Source organism: Bos taurus, chromosome 14 (assembly GCF_002263795.3).
Source record: "Bos taurus isolate L1 Dominette 01449 registration number 42190680 breed Hereford chromosome 14, ARS-UCD2.0, whole genome shotgun sequence".
NCBI lineage: Eukaryota > Metazoa > Chordata > Mammalia > Artiodactyla > Bovidae > Bos > Bos taurus.
The window spans coordinates 26,394,104-26,411,328 of record NC_037341.1 but is presented as its reverse complement, the minus strand read 5'-3'; the positions used below and the strand labels follow the sequence as shown (position 1 = coordinate 26,411,328).

Here is a 17,225-nt window from a genome sequence, read left to right as displayed (position 1 = left end):
TCAAAAGGCTTTTCCGTAAGAAACCGAATGTCATAGATGAGAAGTGAGCAATGTTCGTGGCACAGGAAGTGTGTGACTTGTCATGATTCAGAAAGATCATATATGATACAATCCCTGAGCCACTAGGGTTGCAGGCTCAAGGCTGCTGGGAGGAAAGTGTCTGGCCTCTCAGCTTCACGTTTTCCTCTGAGTTTTTAAACAATAAAAAAGAAAATTAAAAGATAAAGAGGAAAACTAAAAAAGGCAAGATAAAGGACTGAAAGTTCAAAAGGATCAATGAGGGCAACATAAAATATGATGTATCATGAAGTAAGGCCAACTCAATAAAATAAAAATGTTAAACTCCTAAGATGTTTAAAATTTTTTAATTTAATAGCTAAACTGGGATGTGATAAAAATGCAAGTGACAGAATAAATTAATGAGGTTAAGCGTGAAGACAAATTCTGCACGACAGACAAGAAAACCATACATCACCACTTTCATAAGAAGGCAATCAGGGTTCCCTGGACCAAGGGCTCAGTGGCGGTCAGCAGCCAGTCCAAATGCTTGAGACTCCCCGCCAAGGAGAGTACCAGGGTGGGATGGGAGGACTGGAGCAAGGACCCCTTTGCCCACAACCTCCCAGCAATCGGCCCTCAGGTGCTGAGCCACCCCTGACTACTCCTCAATGCCACCCACAAATTCTTCATCCCATGCTCCTGTTTGAGAAAGAGAAAGTTAGGAGAGCTGAGACATGAACGAGAGAGGGAATTAGAAAAAGGAATTCTGTTTTACTTCTGAACAACAAACTTCAATGACAATCATAAACTTTTTTAAGTTATTGATTACTTATTTATTAACTTATTACTTTAAGTAGCTTTTAGAGCATCAACTACCCTCTAAGTACCTTAACTGTGCTAAATTTCTAGAAAAGGAATAGCAAAGAAGGATGGGAAAGATACAGAAACCTAACCTGCTTTCATTTAAAATGTCTATTTCAGACTCAATACCACTCACCCTCATATCTTACTACCAAACTGTAACAGTCGAAGCAGATACACGCTCAGCCTAGTAAGCAGCCATCCCAGGACCCGCCTGGCTCCAGAGCCCAGGTTCTGGGGAAAACCTCTCCTGGTGAATATCTTCTGTTACTTGGACTCATCCCTGGGCAGGTTCCAATAACATCAGAACTCTGCCCTAAGGAGGGGCTTCCCTGGTGGCTCAGATGGTTAAGAATCTGCCTGCAATGCAGGAGACCCGTCCTGGGTCAGGAAGACCCCCTGAAGAAGGCAATGGCTACCTACTCCAGTATCCTTACCTGGAGAATCCCATGGACTGAGAAGCCTGGTGGGCTATAGTCCATGGGGTCGCAAAGAGTTGGACACAACTGAGTAACTAACACTGCACTGTCCTGAGGAGAGCTCCACCTGACCATTTTATAAAGAAGAATGTTGAAAAAAAAAAAGAAATGAAACAGAAAGTACAGCAGAAAGTCCTCCTGAAAGAGCTAAACCCGTTTTTAATGTTGAATAGATTCTAGGTGTTGGGGGAAAAAAAAGACATCAAGCAGTCACAAATTATCACCAAAAGACTAAAGGCTATTGAATTTTATGGACTGAATCAATAAGGGCTTCCCTGGTGGCTCAGTTAGTAAAGAGATCGCCTGCAAGGCAGAAGACCCAGGTTTGATCCCTGGGTCAGCAATATCCCCTGGAGAAGGAAATGGCAACCCACTCCAGTATTCTTGCCTGGTAATAATCCCACGGACAGAAGAGCCTGGCAGGCTATAATTCATGGGGTTGCAAAGAGTCAGACACAACTGAGGGACTAAACCACCATCAGAAGTAAGACGGAAGCAAAGTCTAGTAAGCTAACGTGTCATCGGATCCCAGAAGCTCAGCAAACATCAGCATCAGCCTGCGGCTCTGCCTGGCACTGAGATACAGCGGAAAGGATTGGGCATACCACCCATCACACAACAAGGGCAGAAAGCAGGCCTTTCACTGCCCTTCTACCATGGGATAGTCTTCCAAGAGCCAAACAGCAGGGCCGATATTTGGCACCTTGTGCCAAATCCTAAGATGCTTGTCTGTTTCATGAGCAGCATTACCACGACCAGGACAGGGACAGTGTGGGTGGTGGTAGCAGCCAGAGCCCAACTCCCCAGATTTAAGAGCATCTTCTTTGATGCGCCAGGGTGGCTAAAATCAACCCGGGAGATGGGCAGCCCACTCTCGATGTAACTGGGTGAGGTCCAGAGGTGGAGAATTTGGCTCAGTAAATTTAAGGCCCATGAGGAAAAAAAAATAAATCTCACCACCCACCCAGACAGGAGAGGCAGAACTCCCACGACATTACACTGTTCCTACAGGAATCAGGGTACACGTAAAATTAGTCATCTAATGGAAGTTCAAGGGTGTTGTTTTTCTAAAATTAAAAGACAGAGAGTGAGAAACAGAGAAAGCAGTGTCTTTTTTCTTAATCCTGTATCCTCCAGCTCCCTATTCAACAGTGAGAGCTCAGTCACACGGGCATCTATGGGGAGGAGAGCTGATGCAAAGACTGGCCTCTCACGTGCCTGATGCTCTCACAGTGGCCGCTGGGCAGAAAACAACTAGCAGGGAGAGCTTTACATATCACGTGATTACATATCTGCATTAGTACAAAACTTCATACTTCTCAAGAACGTTTTCATAACCATAGAAACCTTTTAACGATAATTTTGGCGCTAGTGGTAAAGAACCCGCCTGCCAATGCAGGAGACTTAAGAGATACCAAGTTTGATCCCTGGGTTGGAAAGAGCTTCTGGAGGAGGAAAAGGCAACACACTCGGGAATTCCCGCCTGGAGAATACCCACGGACAGAGGAGCCTGGAGGGCTACAGTCCATGGGGTCGCCAAGAGTCTGACACGACTGAAGCGACTTAGCATGCACGCGTGATTCCTCCTGCTCCTCATCTTCCAACTCCGACGTCACCACCATGTCTCCTATGCTCCACCCTAAAACCCCACTTAGAAAAGACTTCAAAGGAATGCATCCCCAGGAAAACCACCCTTCACAGCCATCCCTCTGCCTTCTAGGGCCTCCTCACCTCTCCTCTGATGGGTGCAGTGGGACCTACTTCACCTCCCCCACACAGACCACAATGCCAGCAGGCCTCCACTCTGAATTCCGCTGCAGCTCCCTGGACAGTCAGGGCCAAACCCCCAGCAGGCCCAGTGCGGTCCATGCCTGCACCAGCTCAGAGCATGAGTCAGTGGAACTTCTGTTAAGGGTCAGTGTTGCAGGGCCTCCCCTGTCCCCAGGAAGTGTAAACGGACTGAGGTACTGTCAGACGTCTGTCTGTACTGAAAAGCAGCTGACCACTCTCCCTCCCTGCTTGTCTTCATTTAAGATAAACCAGAAGGGGGAAATGTCCTAATGTGGCCTGTCACTGGCACAGGAAAGGCTCCCAGATGGTTCTACTGAAGGAAAGAAGGATTTGGGATTAAGGAGACCCCATGGACATGTTTGCTCTCTTCTCACTTCTGAGTCCTTTTGGCTTCCCAGGAGGCCTTACTTGCCTGCCAATGCAGGAGACATGAGATATGGGTTTGATATCTGGGTCGGAAAGATCCCCTGGAGGAGGAAATGGCAACCCATTCCAGTATTCTTGTCTGGAGAATCCCATGGACAGAGGAGCCTGGCCGGCTACAGTCCATGGGGTTGCAAAGAGTCGGGCATGACTGAGCGACTGAGCACATCATGGCCCGTTTATCAAAGAGAAGACAATCTTTGAGATCAGCAGGTAAGGGGGTACCTGGCTACACCCCTGGCCCAGAGCTTGGATGTACTGACCAGGAGCAGACAGTGCAGGCCCGTGGGCAGGCAGATGGCATGACATTCATGAGAAGTTCTCAATCCTCACCAACACCGAAGGGCTCAACAGCCCCTTTGTGACCACATGCTAGAGAAACCTGTACACACTTGAGGCACAGCATCTAAAACACCTAATTCCGTCTGTACAACTATTCAGTGTCTTAGGTCAAAACCAAGTCACAGTATGTGAGTAGAAGAACAAATAAATAGAAGAAGAAGAGCTGCTGGCTTAATTCAGTTTATCTGATGGGGAGATACCTATTGAGGAAATCTGTACTTATTAGTAAAATGAGTTTAATTGCTTGTTTTTGTGTGCGAGTAATTTTACATGTTTAAGAGCACATTATAAAATATGTATTAGTTGGTTGAAACACACCACCACTGGGCTTGCTGACTGAATGACTGAATAAAAGTATTTCTCAGGTAAATGCTGCTACTCTCTAGGATCATAATTGAGAAGACAGTATCTTAAAAACTACAGTTGTTAGAAGAAAGTCACAACATAAATTTTAATCAAAGTGTGGTATGCAAAAAAATACACTTTACCTGTTTACTTAATATATCTTTCTAAAACAAGAACAGTATGGTTGCTTTCCACTTTAAAATATCTTCACTCTTAATTGAGAAGTAGCATTTTTAGCTTCCTACTAACTTTAATACTTGGTGGTGGAGTGAGGGGGAGCGGGGGCAAGGAGTCAGATGAATTCCTAGAAACTGCACCAGAAGTGAATCTCCATGGCTTCTTTGAACTGAAGCTTCAACAGTCAAGTCACACTCTTTGGCCAAGTTCCCTTCTTTATGTACATTCAAAGAATCTTTATATAGCTAAATGCACCACTAAATCCTTCAAAGTCATTCAAAGGAAGCACTTCCTCCAAATTCTCTCATTGCACAAGGCCAGGCACACACAACAGAAAACACATTGAAGGGAAGGCCACAGATCCTCCAATTTCAGCGTCGTGACCCCTTCCGTATGCAAAAAAGTATCCTTTCCAAGCCACAAATGCCCTTATTTTCAATATTAACTGACAACATTAGAAGGCTATAAAGACACCTGGAGAGCTCACAGGAAAAACATGTGGAAAAATATATATTTAAGGTAAAATGGAAAGGGGGAAAAAAGATATAGCTCTAATTAGAAAAGAGGAATATGGCCCGTACTTTTTTTTCCCTATCATTAAGATATTAAGTGACTCTTTCTGAAATGCTGACACCTTTTTCTGTTTCACTACCGTTCTATTATGCAGGGTTTCCCTGATGACTCAGCAGTAAAAGAATATGCCTGCAATGCAGGAGACGCAGTTTCGATCCCTGGGTCGGGAAGATCCCCTGGAGAAGGAAGTGACAACCCATTCCAGTATTTTGCCTGGGAAATCTCATGAATAGAGGAGCCCAACGGGCTAAATTCCATGAGGTTGCAAAGAGTCAGACATGACGACCAAATAGCGACCACCACCATTATATGTAACAGCTCCTGGACAGTTGTTTTAGGTTCTCCTGCATAGGCAAGACAGATTCAATCATATGTTGTTGCCAAAAGGGCCAGTTTGCTGGGAATGGCCACAAATTTAAACCTCAACAGACTCAAAGGAACGAAGTGGGATGATAGGTTGAGAGAATGAAGCCGTGGAAGCACACAGGAAAACTGGTCCCACTGAAGACAACCATCCGTTCTCACGTGCTATGTTAGCACGTGTGTGTCAATGACGCAAAGCCCGTTCTCTGCTGCCTGGACACAATGCAGACCGCTAACGGGTCACTGCTGTCACCAGATGCTCAGAGCCTGAGTTTGTTACCAGAAATCTTGTGAGTGACCCAGTAGAGAGGGCCAAACGGGAGAGATGTGAGCAGTTCTACAGTAACTGTTTCCTTCCATTTCTGTTTATCCCTTCTGTTCCAGCCCTCTGTAGGAGAATTATTTTCTGTATAAACAAATTCATCAAGTTAACTTATTCAAGGATGGAAATAACTGGTATCACATAACGTTCTGCAAAACAAAATTGCCACTGCTGTATTCCAGGGCTTACAGCAACCTGCTCCAGCAATTCAACCCCAGCACTGACATAACCCAAACCTCCCATTACCTTCATCACTGCATATTCAATTTACATAATTATTCTGCTATGCTATTCAGAATTTACATGCAGTTGTGTGCAATCTGCTTATCCTTGCTTGGGGGACACTTTTTCCTTCCTAGCCTTAAACGAGACCACAACTCGAGTGTGTCTGTTCACCTGACCAGCAGAAACACTGCAGCTCAGCAAAACAATGGGTTGGCTTGTTAATTAAGCCAATGACAATCTCTGTTCGGTTACCATATTCTCAGACAGCCACGCTCATCAGACCATCAACAACAGGAAAACCTCTCTCAGGCACGTCCTCACCACACTTCATCCTAAGTCGGCAAGTGGCCAGTTAAGAAGTCAAGTCACTGGGAACAGCAAAGGCACCACCGACGATCTTGGTGGCCCTCCTGGTGGCCGCCCATACCTCCAGGGCATGGCCCTCCCCACTGGCAATCTCCAGACACTACAGAAGGGCCTCCCCCATCAGTTACTGTCACACCACTTGGGGGAGAACAACTGTCACCTATGGCAGCCATTGACAGAAACTACTAGTCACAAGAAGAAAAAAAAAATACTAAGCTTTCTTCTTGGGAGAAGATAATCACACACCTTCCTCCTGCTAAAAGCGTGTGACTCTAGGGCACGGCTGCCACTCAGTCTCAACCATGCTGACCTCTCCCCACACACGGACACACACATCAGGCTGCGTGGCCAAGGCCACAGACGAGCATCACCGAAGGGTCTTCTGAGGATAAAGGCAGAGTCTGTACCTGCACCACGGAGGTGGGGGAGGGGCCTGGAAAGACTGAATTTGATGCTCCAGGCTCCTAAAGGTTGTTTATGGCAACTAGGGATATTTCAACAAGTTTCACTGTTAAAACAGGATAATTTAGTACCTTCCCCAACCTTGGAGAAGGAAACAGCAAACCACTTCAATAATCTTGCCAGAAACATCCCATGGACAGAGGAGCCTGGCAGGCTACAGTCCACGGGTTCGCAAGAGAGTAGGACATGACTTAGCAACTAAACAATGTATCCTACATGGCCTAAGGATGTGCTAAAGTCCATTTTTAAAGACAGGGTCCGTCTGAGGTAGATTGAGAGCTTCAAAGAATACAGCTGGGAATTGATGACCAGTATCCAAGATACAGTGGGGTTTTTACATCAATTATTACCACTAGGTAATAAACTCAAAACACTAAGATAAAAATTGAAGACAGATATATTTTGAGGCTAGTTTTGGTGATATATTTTCTGAATTCCAGAAAACTTCTTGAGACTATACACTCTTTCACATTTTAAGTTAAAAAAAAAAAATCATTCTTTTTAGATTTTGCAGAAATAAAGCACATGCCTCTTCCTACCAAAAGCACAACACTCAGATTTAAGCAACTGTGTATTTTTAAAACCTCCTTCATAAATCAGACCGAAATTCTAACAGCATCCTCTTGGCTCACATCCCTGTCTTAACACAGTATCTGCAAATAGTAAGCCCCCAATAAAATATTTCCTAAGTAAATGAAAACGAAACTTATAATGGATTGTGAGTTTAGAAGAGTGTTCGTATGGAGAGAAAAAATAAAGGCTTTCAATTAAGAAACCGTTACCGAGGCATCAAAGAATGCTCGTAAGTAAATGCAAACATCAAGTTACCTATTAGACCCAATTACTGAATATATGGTTCTCCGTATCTACAAGGAAGTGGGCCCAGGATCCCAGCATATACCAGAATCCGAGGATACTCAAGTCCCTTGTGGAGGGCCAACTGTAACTCAGTTATTTGGGCACCATATAAAGTACTGACAACAAAAGGTTTTCTTTTAATTACTATGATTCAAATTTTCAAAACACTACAGAATAATGCATTGGGTTGTTTAGATATTTTCAGTGGGAAGTTGAAAATCCCAGTTTGTCCTTCAGCTTTGCAGCATCTCTCCAGCCACAGAAACCAGACCCTCTTTGTGTTCCTGCTCTTGATACACAGGATCGCCCACAAGCCCAAGGCTGCCTGGCCCGTAACCTCGCAATGAGGGGATCCAGCGCTATCAACCTCAGGGCTGACTACACATGAGCGCCACACACGTGCACATTCACACGTGGGGGGTTATGGGGGGTGCGTGCTTTCTACACGAGTTTTGCAAACAGGTTCGGAGTAACCAAGTCTGACCATACTTCCATCTGGAAACTATATTTTATAACATGAGCCATATTCTGAAAAATAGATTCAGATGTTTGGAACTGGTTCAGAACAGTTGTAAGAAATGTTCAGTACAAATGAAAAAAATTAGTCTTCAATGTCTTTTCCTCTCAGTTTTTCTTACTGAATAAATATGCCTCCTGGGGGGTCAGAGAGTCGGTGGGGGAAGTACGGAGGGGAAGGAGGGCATGTAGGAGGTTTTTCCCCTAGAACCTAAACTACATGGTCTTATCCAAGGCATATCTAATGGGTAACTGCTCTTTGATTTGTCCCACGTCGCCCGCTAGGATCTCTACCCTGCCCCTGGAAGGCTCACTCTGCCTGCCAAATGGGGAGAATTAATTCTCCTGTTTCAACTTCTGGGAAGCAGGACTGAAAAGCCTGCTGAAATATAGTGACTCCCCTGGCTTCTATAATCCTTCTTACCCGGTTTGGCATTGCCGCTGAAAATGAGGTTGGTGGTCTAAGCTTACAAACAATTATGCTGGTAACCTGGTTCTATTTGTTAAATGCCAGGTTTTCACAAAAATATAAGACAGTGATTTTAAATAAGAAACTATTCTTCACCCAGCAACATTTCTAAAAATCTACCACCCAAATCAACAACTCATAATAATGGGAGTCCTAAATTTTACAATGCGTTAACACCTTCGCTTGCTAGTTTGGGTGTGAGAGAAAGAAGCTTAACAGTGAGGACAAAAATCAGAGTGACCCCCACCCCTGAGCTGCCCCTCTCCCCCCATTCCATAGGTTGTAACTGTTTGGTGCTTGTGTCTCTACTATTTGGTGGCGGGTGTTTCTGCCCGCAGCCTACCTTGACTTTTTGCTGGATTTGGGTTTTGGCGTGGCAGTTTTTACTTTCTTTTCCTTTGGCTCTTTGGGAATCTTAGGGGCTTTCGGGGTCTTGGGTTCCTTGGGCTCTTTTTTCTCCTTGGGTTCTTTCGGTTCCTTGGGATCTTTTTTTGCCTTCGGCCTTTTCTTTTTCTTTTTCTCTTCTTGGGACCCGTCTAGTGAGTTCCTGTTTAGTTCTTGGTTATCAACCCCACCAGGGAAGTCATCTTTACCAAAGTTTTTACTGGGATCCTCTGCAACAATGTGGTTGTTCTTCTTTTTCTTCTTCTTTTGCTGTGGCTGCTGTTCTATCGACGGCAGGTAATCATCACTCTTCACTAGCTGAGCGTTCGGTCCACTAACCTGAGTCATATCCGGCACTGGTTTCTCTAGAAAGGGCTCCGATGGAGAATGCTAAGAGACACAAATAGGAATTGAAATTAGTTTATCATTCTTCGTAGTTTAGAAAGGAACTGAAAGTTAGTGCTGATAGTTCTCAAACTTACTCTATACTCAAGGTAGCAAACTTCACCCACTATACAGTTGTGAAACTTATCATTTTGTCTCATCCAAAAAAATAGATTTCTTCAACAAGAAAGCTTTTAAATGAATAGAGTTAAAGAGAGCAACTTAATAATACAGTTAAAAAAAAAAAAAATCTGTTCCGGAGAAAGAAAATTTCTCATTCAATTTAAAGACATCTTCCATGTCCTTAGCACCTGTGTAGGAACTGAGGAAGGATGAAACAGCAGCAAAAGCTAAGCCACAAAGATGGAATTCAAGTGGAATTTTCCCCATATAGGAACGGGAAATTAAAGATGGATAATCAAGTCACTTTTAAAAACAGCAGGCAAACTGAGCACTGTAAGAATCAAATACTGTGAAAGTTTGAAGTCCGAGTATAAACACACAAATCTTATACAGTACAAGTCATTTCTAATTTAAATGACACTCAAATGTCAAATTAAAAGCATATATGCCAGCCTATATGCGGACAGGGCTTCCCTTATAGTTCAGTTGGTAAAGAATCTGCCTTTGCAGGAGACCCAGGTTCAATTCCTGGTTTGGGAAGATCCCCTGGAGAAGGAAATGGCAACTCACTCCAGTATTCTTGCTTGGAGAAACCCATGGACAGAGGAGCCTGGCAGGCTACAGTCTATAGGGTCTCAAGAGTCGAACACAACTGAGCAACTAAGCACACACATACCAGCTTAATGACTTTGGGTTGGTTAGGTTTCTGGTACTGATAGGAAAGGCAGATAATGTTTTTATTAAGTTATTAAAGCTTTACATTTCCAAATCTCACACAGAGGAAGGGAGGGAAGAAGGGAGGCGGAGGCAGAAAGAAAGAGATGCCCCCCAAACAGTCAATCTGACATGACTTGAAGATTTTTGACATCCTCTAGGACCGTATCCCGGAGAAGGCGATGGCACCCCACTCCAGGACTCTTGCCTGGAAAACCCTATGGACAGAAGAGCCTGGTGGGCTGCAGTCCATGGGGTCGCGAAGAGTCCGACATGACTGAGTGACTTCACTTTCACTTTTCACTTTCATGCATTGGAGAAGGAAATGGCAACCCACTCCAGTGTTCTTGCCTAGAGAATCCCAGGGACGGTGGAGCCTGGTGGGCTGCCGTCTATGGGTTCGCGAAGAGTCAGACATGACTGACGCGACTTAGCAGCAGCAGCAGGACCATATCCAGAGATGGTCATAAATATGGTGGAGAATACCAACACCTGGGACAGGATGCTAACAACAGGGATAGAGGACAACCTGTCTCCACTGTGAACTATGACATCTAATGCGCCTTTACATTTCAACGCAATCCTTGAAAATGTTACATCTGCAAGCGTCATTCATTTTCTACCTTTTTCATATGCTTCTCCAGACACTGGATAGTAACTATAATATAAAGAGCAACAGTAGTAACAGCCACAAGTGTGCACAGAAAACTCCTACCACAGGGTGGGCCTGTGCTAGGTAAGCACTGTAGTCTGGGACACCGTTCGATCCCTGCGCCAGCCTGGAGAGCTCTCTGTGGACACAGAGGCACTCATGTGATGCATGTGTCCAACAGCGACAGAGGCAAGTGACAGAACTGGAGCCTGTGCCCGCCCACACGATCCCCAAGAGAGGAGCCGCCAGAGAGGCCAGGTCTGCAGAGGATGTAAGAGGAGCTCAGACTGCAATTCAGATTCCAATACAACCAAAATATGATCATTTACCCCTGTTTTTCAGAAAAGAAGTAGAATTTGAGGAGGCCGGGTGGCTACCCGAGGCCACAAGGGTGGGGGGGCTCGAGGTGTCATCTGAATCTAGGTTTCCTACTAAATCCAGTGCTCTTCTGCCTGGCTCCTGAAACCTCACTCAGAGGCATCCTCCTCATAGGAAAGGTACTGCAAGCTTCACTTTCTTTCCAGTGTTCAGTGACCCTCCAAAAATTCAAAGAAAAGAAACCACTGCCAGGAAAGAAACTGGTTGTTCTGTTCCCACTCAAAGCTACTACAGTACTGGAAGAGCCTACATTCAGTTCTACAGCTGCGCTGGTGTAAGAGAAAGAGCCAGGGTTAGAGTTGTGAGATGAGAGAGAACATTCTAATCCAAACCCTGCCATGAGGTATATTATCTGGGGGGAATCATGCCACTTTTTCTTCCTCGGCAAAAGGAAGCATTTATCCCAAAGTCTCTTCCAACATTCTACGATACTAGAAAATCTTCAAATACATATTGCTGTTTCTTGGTCAGAGCTGAGAGGGGAAGACCCTGAAGGACAGAGGGGAAGACCCTGAAGGAGAGAGGGGAAGACCCTGAAGGAGAGTGGGGAAACCCTGAAGGAGAGAGGGGAAGACCCTGAAGGATGCACAGGAGGAGAGTGGAGCCAGGGCAGAAGAGTGGGGATGCACGCAGCTGCAGGGCATGCCCAGCGGTGACAAAATGAGCACGTCCTGGGAAACATCACCCACCTGCCCTAACAAACAAATGCTTTCAGCAAACACCAACCGAGGACCTAACCAAACGGTCAATGGCTGGCATTCGCAGCAACACGGATGAACCTTGAGATCATCATACTGAGTGAAGTAAGTCAGACAGAGGAGAAATATTGTATGACATCCCTTATATGCAGGATCTAAAAAGAAATTATACAAATGAACTTATTTACAAAACACAAGAGAGACTCACAGACTTAGAGAATAAACTTACGGTTGATGGGGAGAAGAATGGGGAGAAGGAATAGTTCGGGAGTTTGGGGTGAAGATGTACACACTGTTATATTTAAAATGGTTAACCAACAAGGACTTACTATTTATTTAGCGCAGGGAACTCTGCTCAATGCTATGTGGCAGCCTGGATGGGACGGGAGTTTGGGAGAGAATGGTGTGTATGGCTGAGTCCCTTTGTTATTCACCTGAAACTCACAACATTGTTTGTTTATCACCTATACCCCAATACAAAATTAAAAGTCTTTTTTAAATTTTATTATCTGAGAATTAATGGGATCTGATTCAACAGTTTTACTATATCTAAGTTGCTGGAGTAGAACTAATTGTTAAATATTATTTCCTCATGTAAATACAATGGAAAAAGCCAGATCTTTTCCTAAGACACATGGAGATCAAACTTATTTGGAACAAGCTGTTTGTCCAGAAATGGAAGACAAGGCATTTCCTGGAAGGGGAAAGAAAGAGGAAAGTCTCTGAGTAAACAGTGCTTACAGCTTAGAATGGTGAATTAATTCCGGGTATGTATACCTTTTTCTAATCTGCATGGCATTAACTCGGGTAACCAGATGCCAGCTTCTGATGAGAGATACCTGTTCCACCGATGCGAGTCAGAAAAAGCATATAACACATAATACCAGAAGTCGGAAAATTCATCTGCACTTTAGCATACAAATCATTTTGGATGCTCCCTTCAGTAACAAATGAAGCCATAAATTAGTATCCCTTAAAAATTTAATCTTCTGTAAGAAGAGGTAGGGGGGAATGTAAAGACCAAATACAAAAAAGACATGAAGGCTGTTTGATAGGCAGCAGAATTCTGTTTGAACACTGCTTGAAGTCGGGTGGGAAAGGTGCTCGGAAATATTATAGTGTTTACCAGACCCACATCTCCTTAAATCTTTTAGAGAAAAGCTGTTTTTGTAAACATTTAACAAAGAACAGATGGCCTGCCTTAATCATGCAGGGGAAAAAACCTGGAGCTCAGAGTAATACCCTGACAAAGTCTCCCAGGTCCAGCCCCCTCACCACCCCCCCCAACCCAAACGCATGGTACAGTCTTCTCTAATGCTATTTAATTTTACAGCAGACATTTTCCCATCATTTCCCACTGCCTGACAGGTAATCAATGCCATTAACATCTGATATCACCATATAGGGCATTCCTAAAACCTCTCATTTATTAGGGCAAATGCAGAGAATGTTAGATACCAAAGGTATTTTGAAATACACCCTTTAGGACTTCCTGCTTGACGCATTTTCTATCATAGTTCCATGTGCCTGTTGGAGAATTATGGAACTTGTGAGGACTGTGCCATGCGCTTTCGGAACTGAAACAGAGTGACTGATATTTGAACAATAAATAAAAATCATCCAAGGTGTATGCTATCCAAAAAAATTACCATAAACTAAAGATGATCATTTTTATCAACTCTATGTTTCATAAACATATAAATTAGGCAAACACATTAACAAGTTTCCTCATGTAAAACAGCTGAACAGACTGTAAATTTAACCAAAGAAGAGATGGGTGAGGGAGGCAAGGCCAACCCCTCTGTTACCTTTAAGCAAAGGTGGCCCCAAAGGCTCAGGAACCTTCAATAGAATGTTAAAAAAATGCACAAGGGACTTCCCTGTCGGTACCGTGGTTAAGATTCTGAACTTCCCTGCAGGGAGCCTGGGTTCTGGGTTCAATCCCTGGTCGGGAAACCAAGATCCCACATGCCACTCAGTGTAGGCAAAAAAAAAAAGCCCAAGAAGACACTTTACATCCATCTCCGCCGTGTTTTCCCTCCAACATGAACCACCATTTTTTGACTTCAAAGCCTATCTTATTTAACCATGTTTTTTCTTAATTATAGTCTTGAAGCCTCAACTTGCTCTCAAGGCCAATGACCATGAGTCAGTAAATAGCATGCAATGTTTCCAACACAGACGATCCCTGCAAACCCAACACCATTAGTAATATCGGACGTCTGTGGGCAAACATTCTACTCAGCGAGTGACACCATACATATAAAATCAAAATGCTACTTTATAATAAACAGAAGATACTACCAACTAGATGAGAAGACACAGCACTTCCGGGGGAAACATCCCGCCCCACAAAGTAGGCTGAAGGCAGGCAGGCACTTGGGTGCTCAGAGAAACTGAGATCCATGGGGAGAAGTGGCAGGAAAACTGAGCTGCATGTGACAACAGGTGCAAGCTCAAAACATTCAACTATGATTGCAATGGCTTGTAAAAATACAAATATTAAGTAGCCATTTAAGACTAAAAAGTACAGGGACTTCCCTGGCAGTCCAGTGGTTAGGACTGTGCACTTCCACTGCAGGGGCACAGGTTTGATCCTTGGTCGGGGAACTGCGGTACTGCAAGCCACATGGAGTGGCCAAGAGGGGGAAGAAAAAAGACTGAAAAGTACAATTTGGTTGTTGGAGATTTTTTAAACGGCTTTGGAGACATGTTCCCATTACTGGTTTTCTTCACTTCTACTCTTCCAGTATTCCACAGGCTCTCAGTCCTTCCACACTCTTAAAAATGAATTCTGGTATGAACACTACAGCTCAATCTCCAGTCTAAATGTACCAGGATTCAACAGAGCATTTAGCAAAGGTTTCGTAAATTCCACTGAGATTTAAACATCTTTTTCTGGTCAATGACATTGACAGAAAAACCATCTCAGTGATACCTGGTGCTCAAATCACTTATTCATCCAACAAACATTTGAGGCTGTAACAGTGAACCAGGGAGCCTGGGTGCCTGCTGAGGGAAGGCAGAGCACATCACCCAGCAGACACCAAGGAGGCTTCCAGGTAAAAACATGGTTCAGGGAGGCAAACACTGGCCAGGGGCTCCTTCCTCAGTGGACCAGCTGGAGCAACAAACCACGTCTAGGATGTGGTGGACTAAAGACACAAAAAGGCCTCACAGGGAGCTTTCAAAACTCTCCAACAGTTTTCAAAACTGTTGGAGAGGAGATCAAGATGAACAGGTATTAGTCTGAATGGTCACCTGAAATAATTTTTAACTTTCATCCTTTGATACAAAATTACAAGGACAGGAACAATCTTAAGAATCAAGGATCGGAATATTTTCTGTTGGACCAAATTTGCTCTCAAGAGTCAGGGACTCAAGCTCAAGCCTTTCCTATACCAGTTAGTTTTATTCAGCTCATTTAAAAAGAACATTTCTAGGGAAAAAAATATCAAATGAACACTTTTATGAACACAGACACAAAAATGAATAGTGTCACACTTGTTGGTCATATGACTTGAGAAGGCAAAAAGTATAGAAAAATTTTTTTCTAAGTTTGGGATTTTAAAAAGTGTTCCGAGAAAAGAAGACTCAAGTCATGGGAGTTTTGAGAATTCTGGGTTAAACAATGTTAAGCATTTTTCTTTACTGCAAAACTCTTCAAACCCTTACTACACTCTGAAGAGGGACGGGATACAGTGTGCCATACAGATATTTAACCATGGCATTCTTTGTCCAAGAATATCTTGAATAAAAATGTTCTTTAAAATGTACTCTGGATTTAAGCAGCTAAAGCAGAGCAAATCCATCACCTCTGTGGGAGGAATGTGAGAGAGAAAGAGGGCTTGTCTTAAAGCAGTGGTTACCAAATATTTTAAAAGCTAGTATATGACTCTATGAATAAATACAATTTTATATAAATGCACTGAAAACTGCTTACTCAATTATGGTCATGTGTAGGAATAAAACAGGGACATTAGTATAATCATATAATCAACTGACTTATACAATTTCCATTATAATATATATATGCAGAGAAGATAAGTTAAATAAAATTAATTTTAAAATATAATAACTTATCTTAGTGTGTCCCTCAGAATCATTAATTTTAGACTTGAAAAAGAAATTTAGTTACTGTGATGTATCTCATTTAAAAATAATCCAAAGGCATTTTGACAGCATCTACACTGTAAGTGCATTTTGAATGAGAAGAGTCCAAAACAATGAAAATGTTGAACCAACTGGGCGTGTGAAATTCAGTGTTAAATAACTTCCCATCACTCAGTGAATCCTGACCACCTTGCAGTGCTAAGGGTGAAACTGCATCACAGGGAGCGTCACTGGCCTCTGTAACGCGTGACAGGCTGTGCTGTGGTGTTTCTACGGTCAACTGGACCTCAACAGCCCAGCGGAGAGACTCCATCCATGCTGACCCCCTTCCTAAGCGTCTGAGAAGTTCTGAGTGGCGTGCACTCCCTTCCAGTGCGGGAGAACAGGGCGTCTGGCCACTGTTCCTCCCTGTCGCCGCCCTCTCTTCGTGTCCATGCGACCAGACTGTCACGCTGGGCTGGGTGCCGCCCTGCGGCTGAGCGAGGTGCCAGCCGGAGGGTGCGGCTCTGTGGCCACCATGCCAGTTGGGTAACAGGTCAATTCTACTGCTTAGAAAAAGCACCAGACCAAGTAATCACCTTACATTTAAAAAGCATATAGTGAGACAACATGTTTGCCCCATCCAAATCACACACACACACACACTGAGGGCACAGAGTTAAAGTGATGTTAAAGTTTCAAACTTTTGTTTTGTTTTGTTGTTTCTCCATTGCTTCACAAGTGCCTGGGAAAATTAGCTTAGCTGTTTAGACAAGACTTGAATGTTGTGTTAACATGTGTCAGTTCACCAAAGAGCCAGTGCGCTCATCAGACCATGCCCCTAACCTTGAGAATCTCCTTCCCCAAAGCACTTGTAATAGAAGGGAGATGCAGAGGGGTTGAGAAGAGCCTCACTCCTCTGGGCAGGGGAGAGACAGAAACCAGCACAAATACAACACGATTCAAAGCCGTTGAGTGACTTCCTGGGCCGCCTGGACGGCACACAAGGGGACAGTCCCTGCAGGCAGCAGGCCCGCCCGCCCACCCATAAGGATGATACCCACTCTCCTCCCACAGCTGCCGCACCATCCCCCCACCAAAAAGAAACAGGGTCTGCAACTGTGGCATCACAGTGTCTCTGACTTCCAGTAAGCAACCCAAACTCTGACCCCATTAGAGGAATCTGAGACAGGGCCAAACTTTCACCCTCTTGTTCCAAAGGTCTTGC

The 17,225-nt window shown here is 44.0% G+C and overlaps 1 protein-coding gene across 3 annotated transcripts in view; it reads right to left on the bottom strand.

The window, feature by feature from the left end:
- CHD7 (chromodomain helicase DNA binding protein 7) overlaps positions 1-17,225 on the bottom strand; it is a 190,619-nt gene that overhangs the window by 77,292 nt on the left and 96,102 nt on the right. For all 3 annotated transcript variants that reach the window (XM_025001824.2, XM_059874422.1, XM_059874421.1), the window contains exon 3: positions 8,916-9,346. In XM_025001824.2, the coding sequence (XP_024857592.1) occupies positions 8,916-9,346 (431 nt within the window). The remainder of the gene's footprint in view (positions 1-8,915; positions 9,347-17,225) is intronic.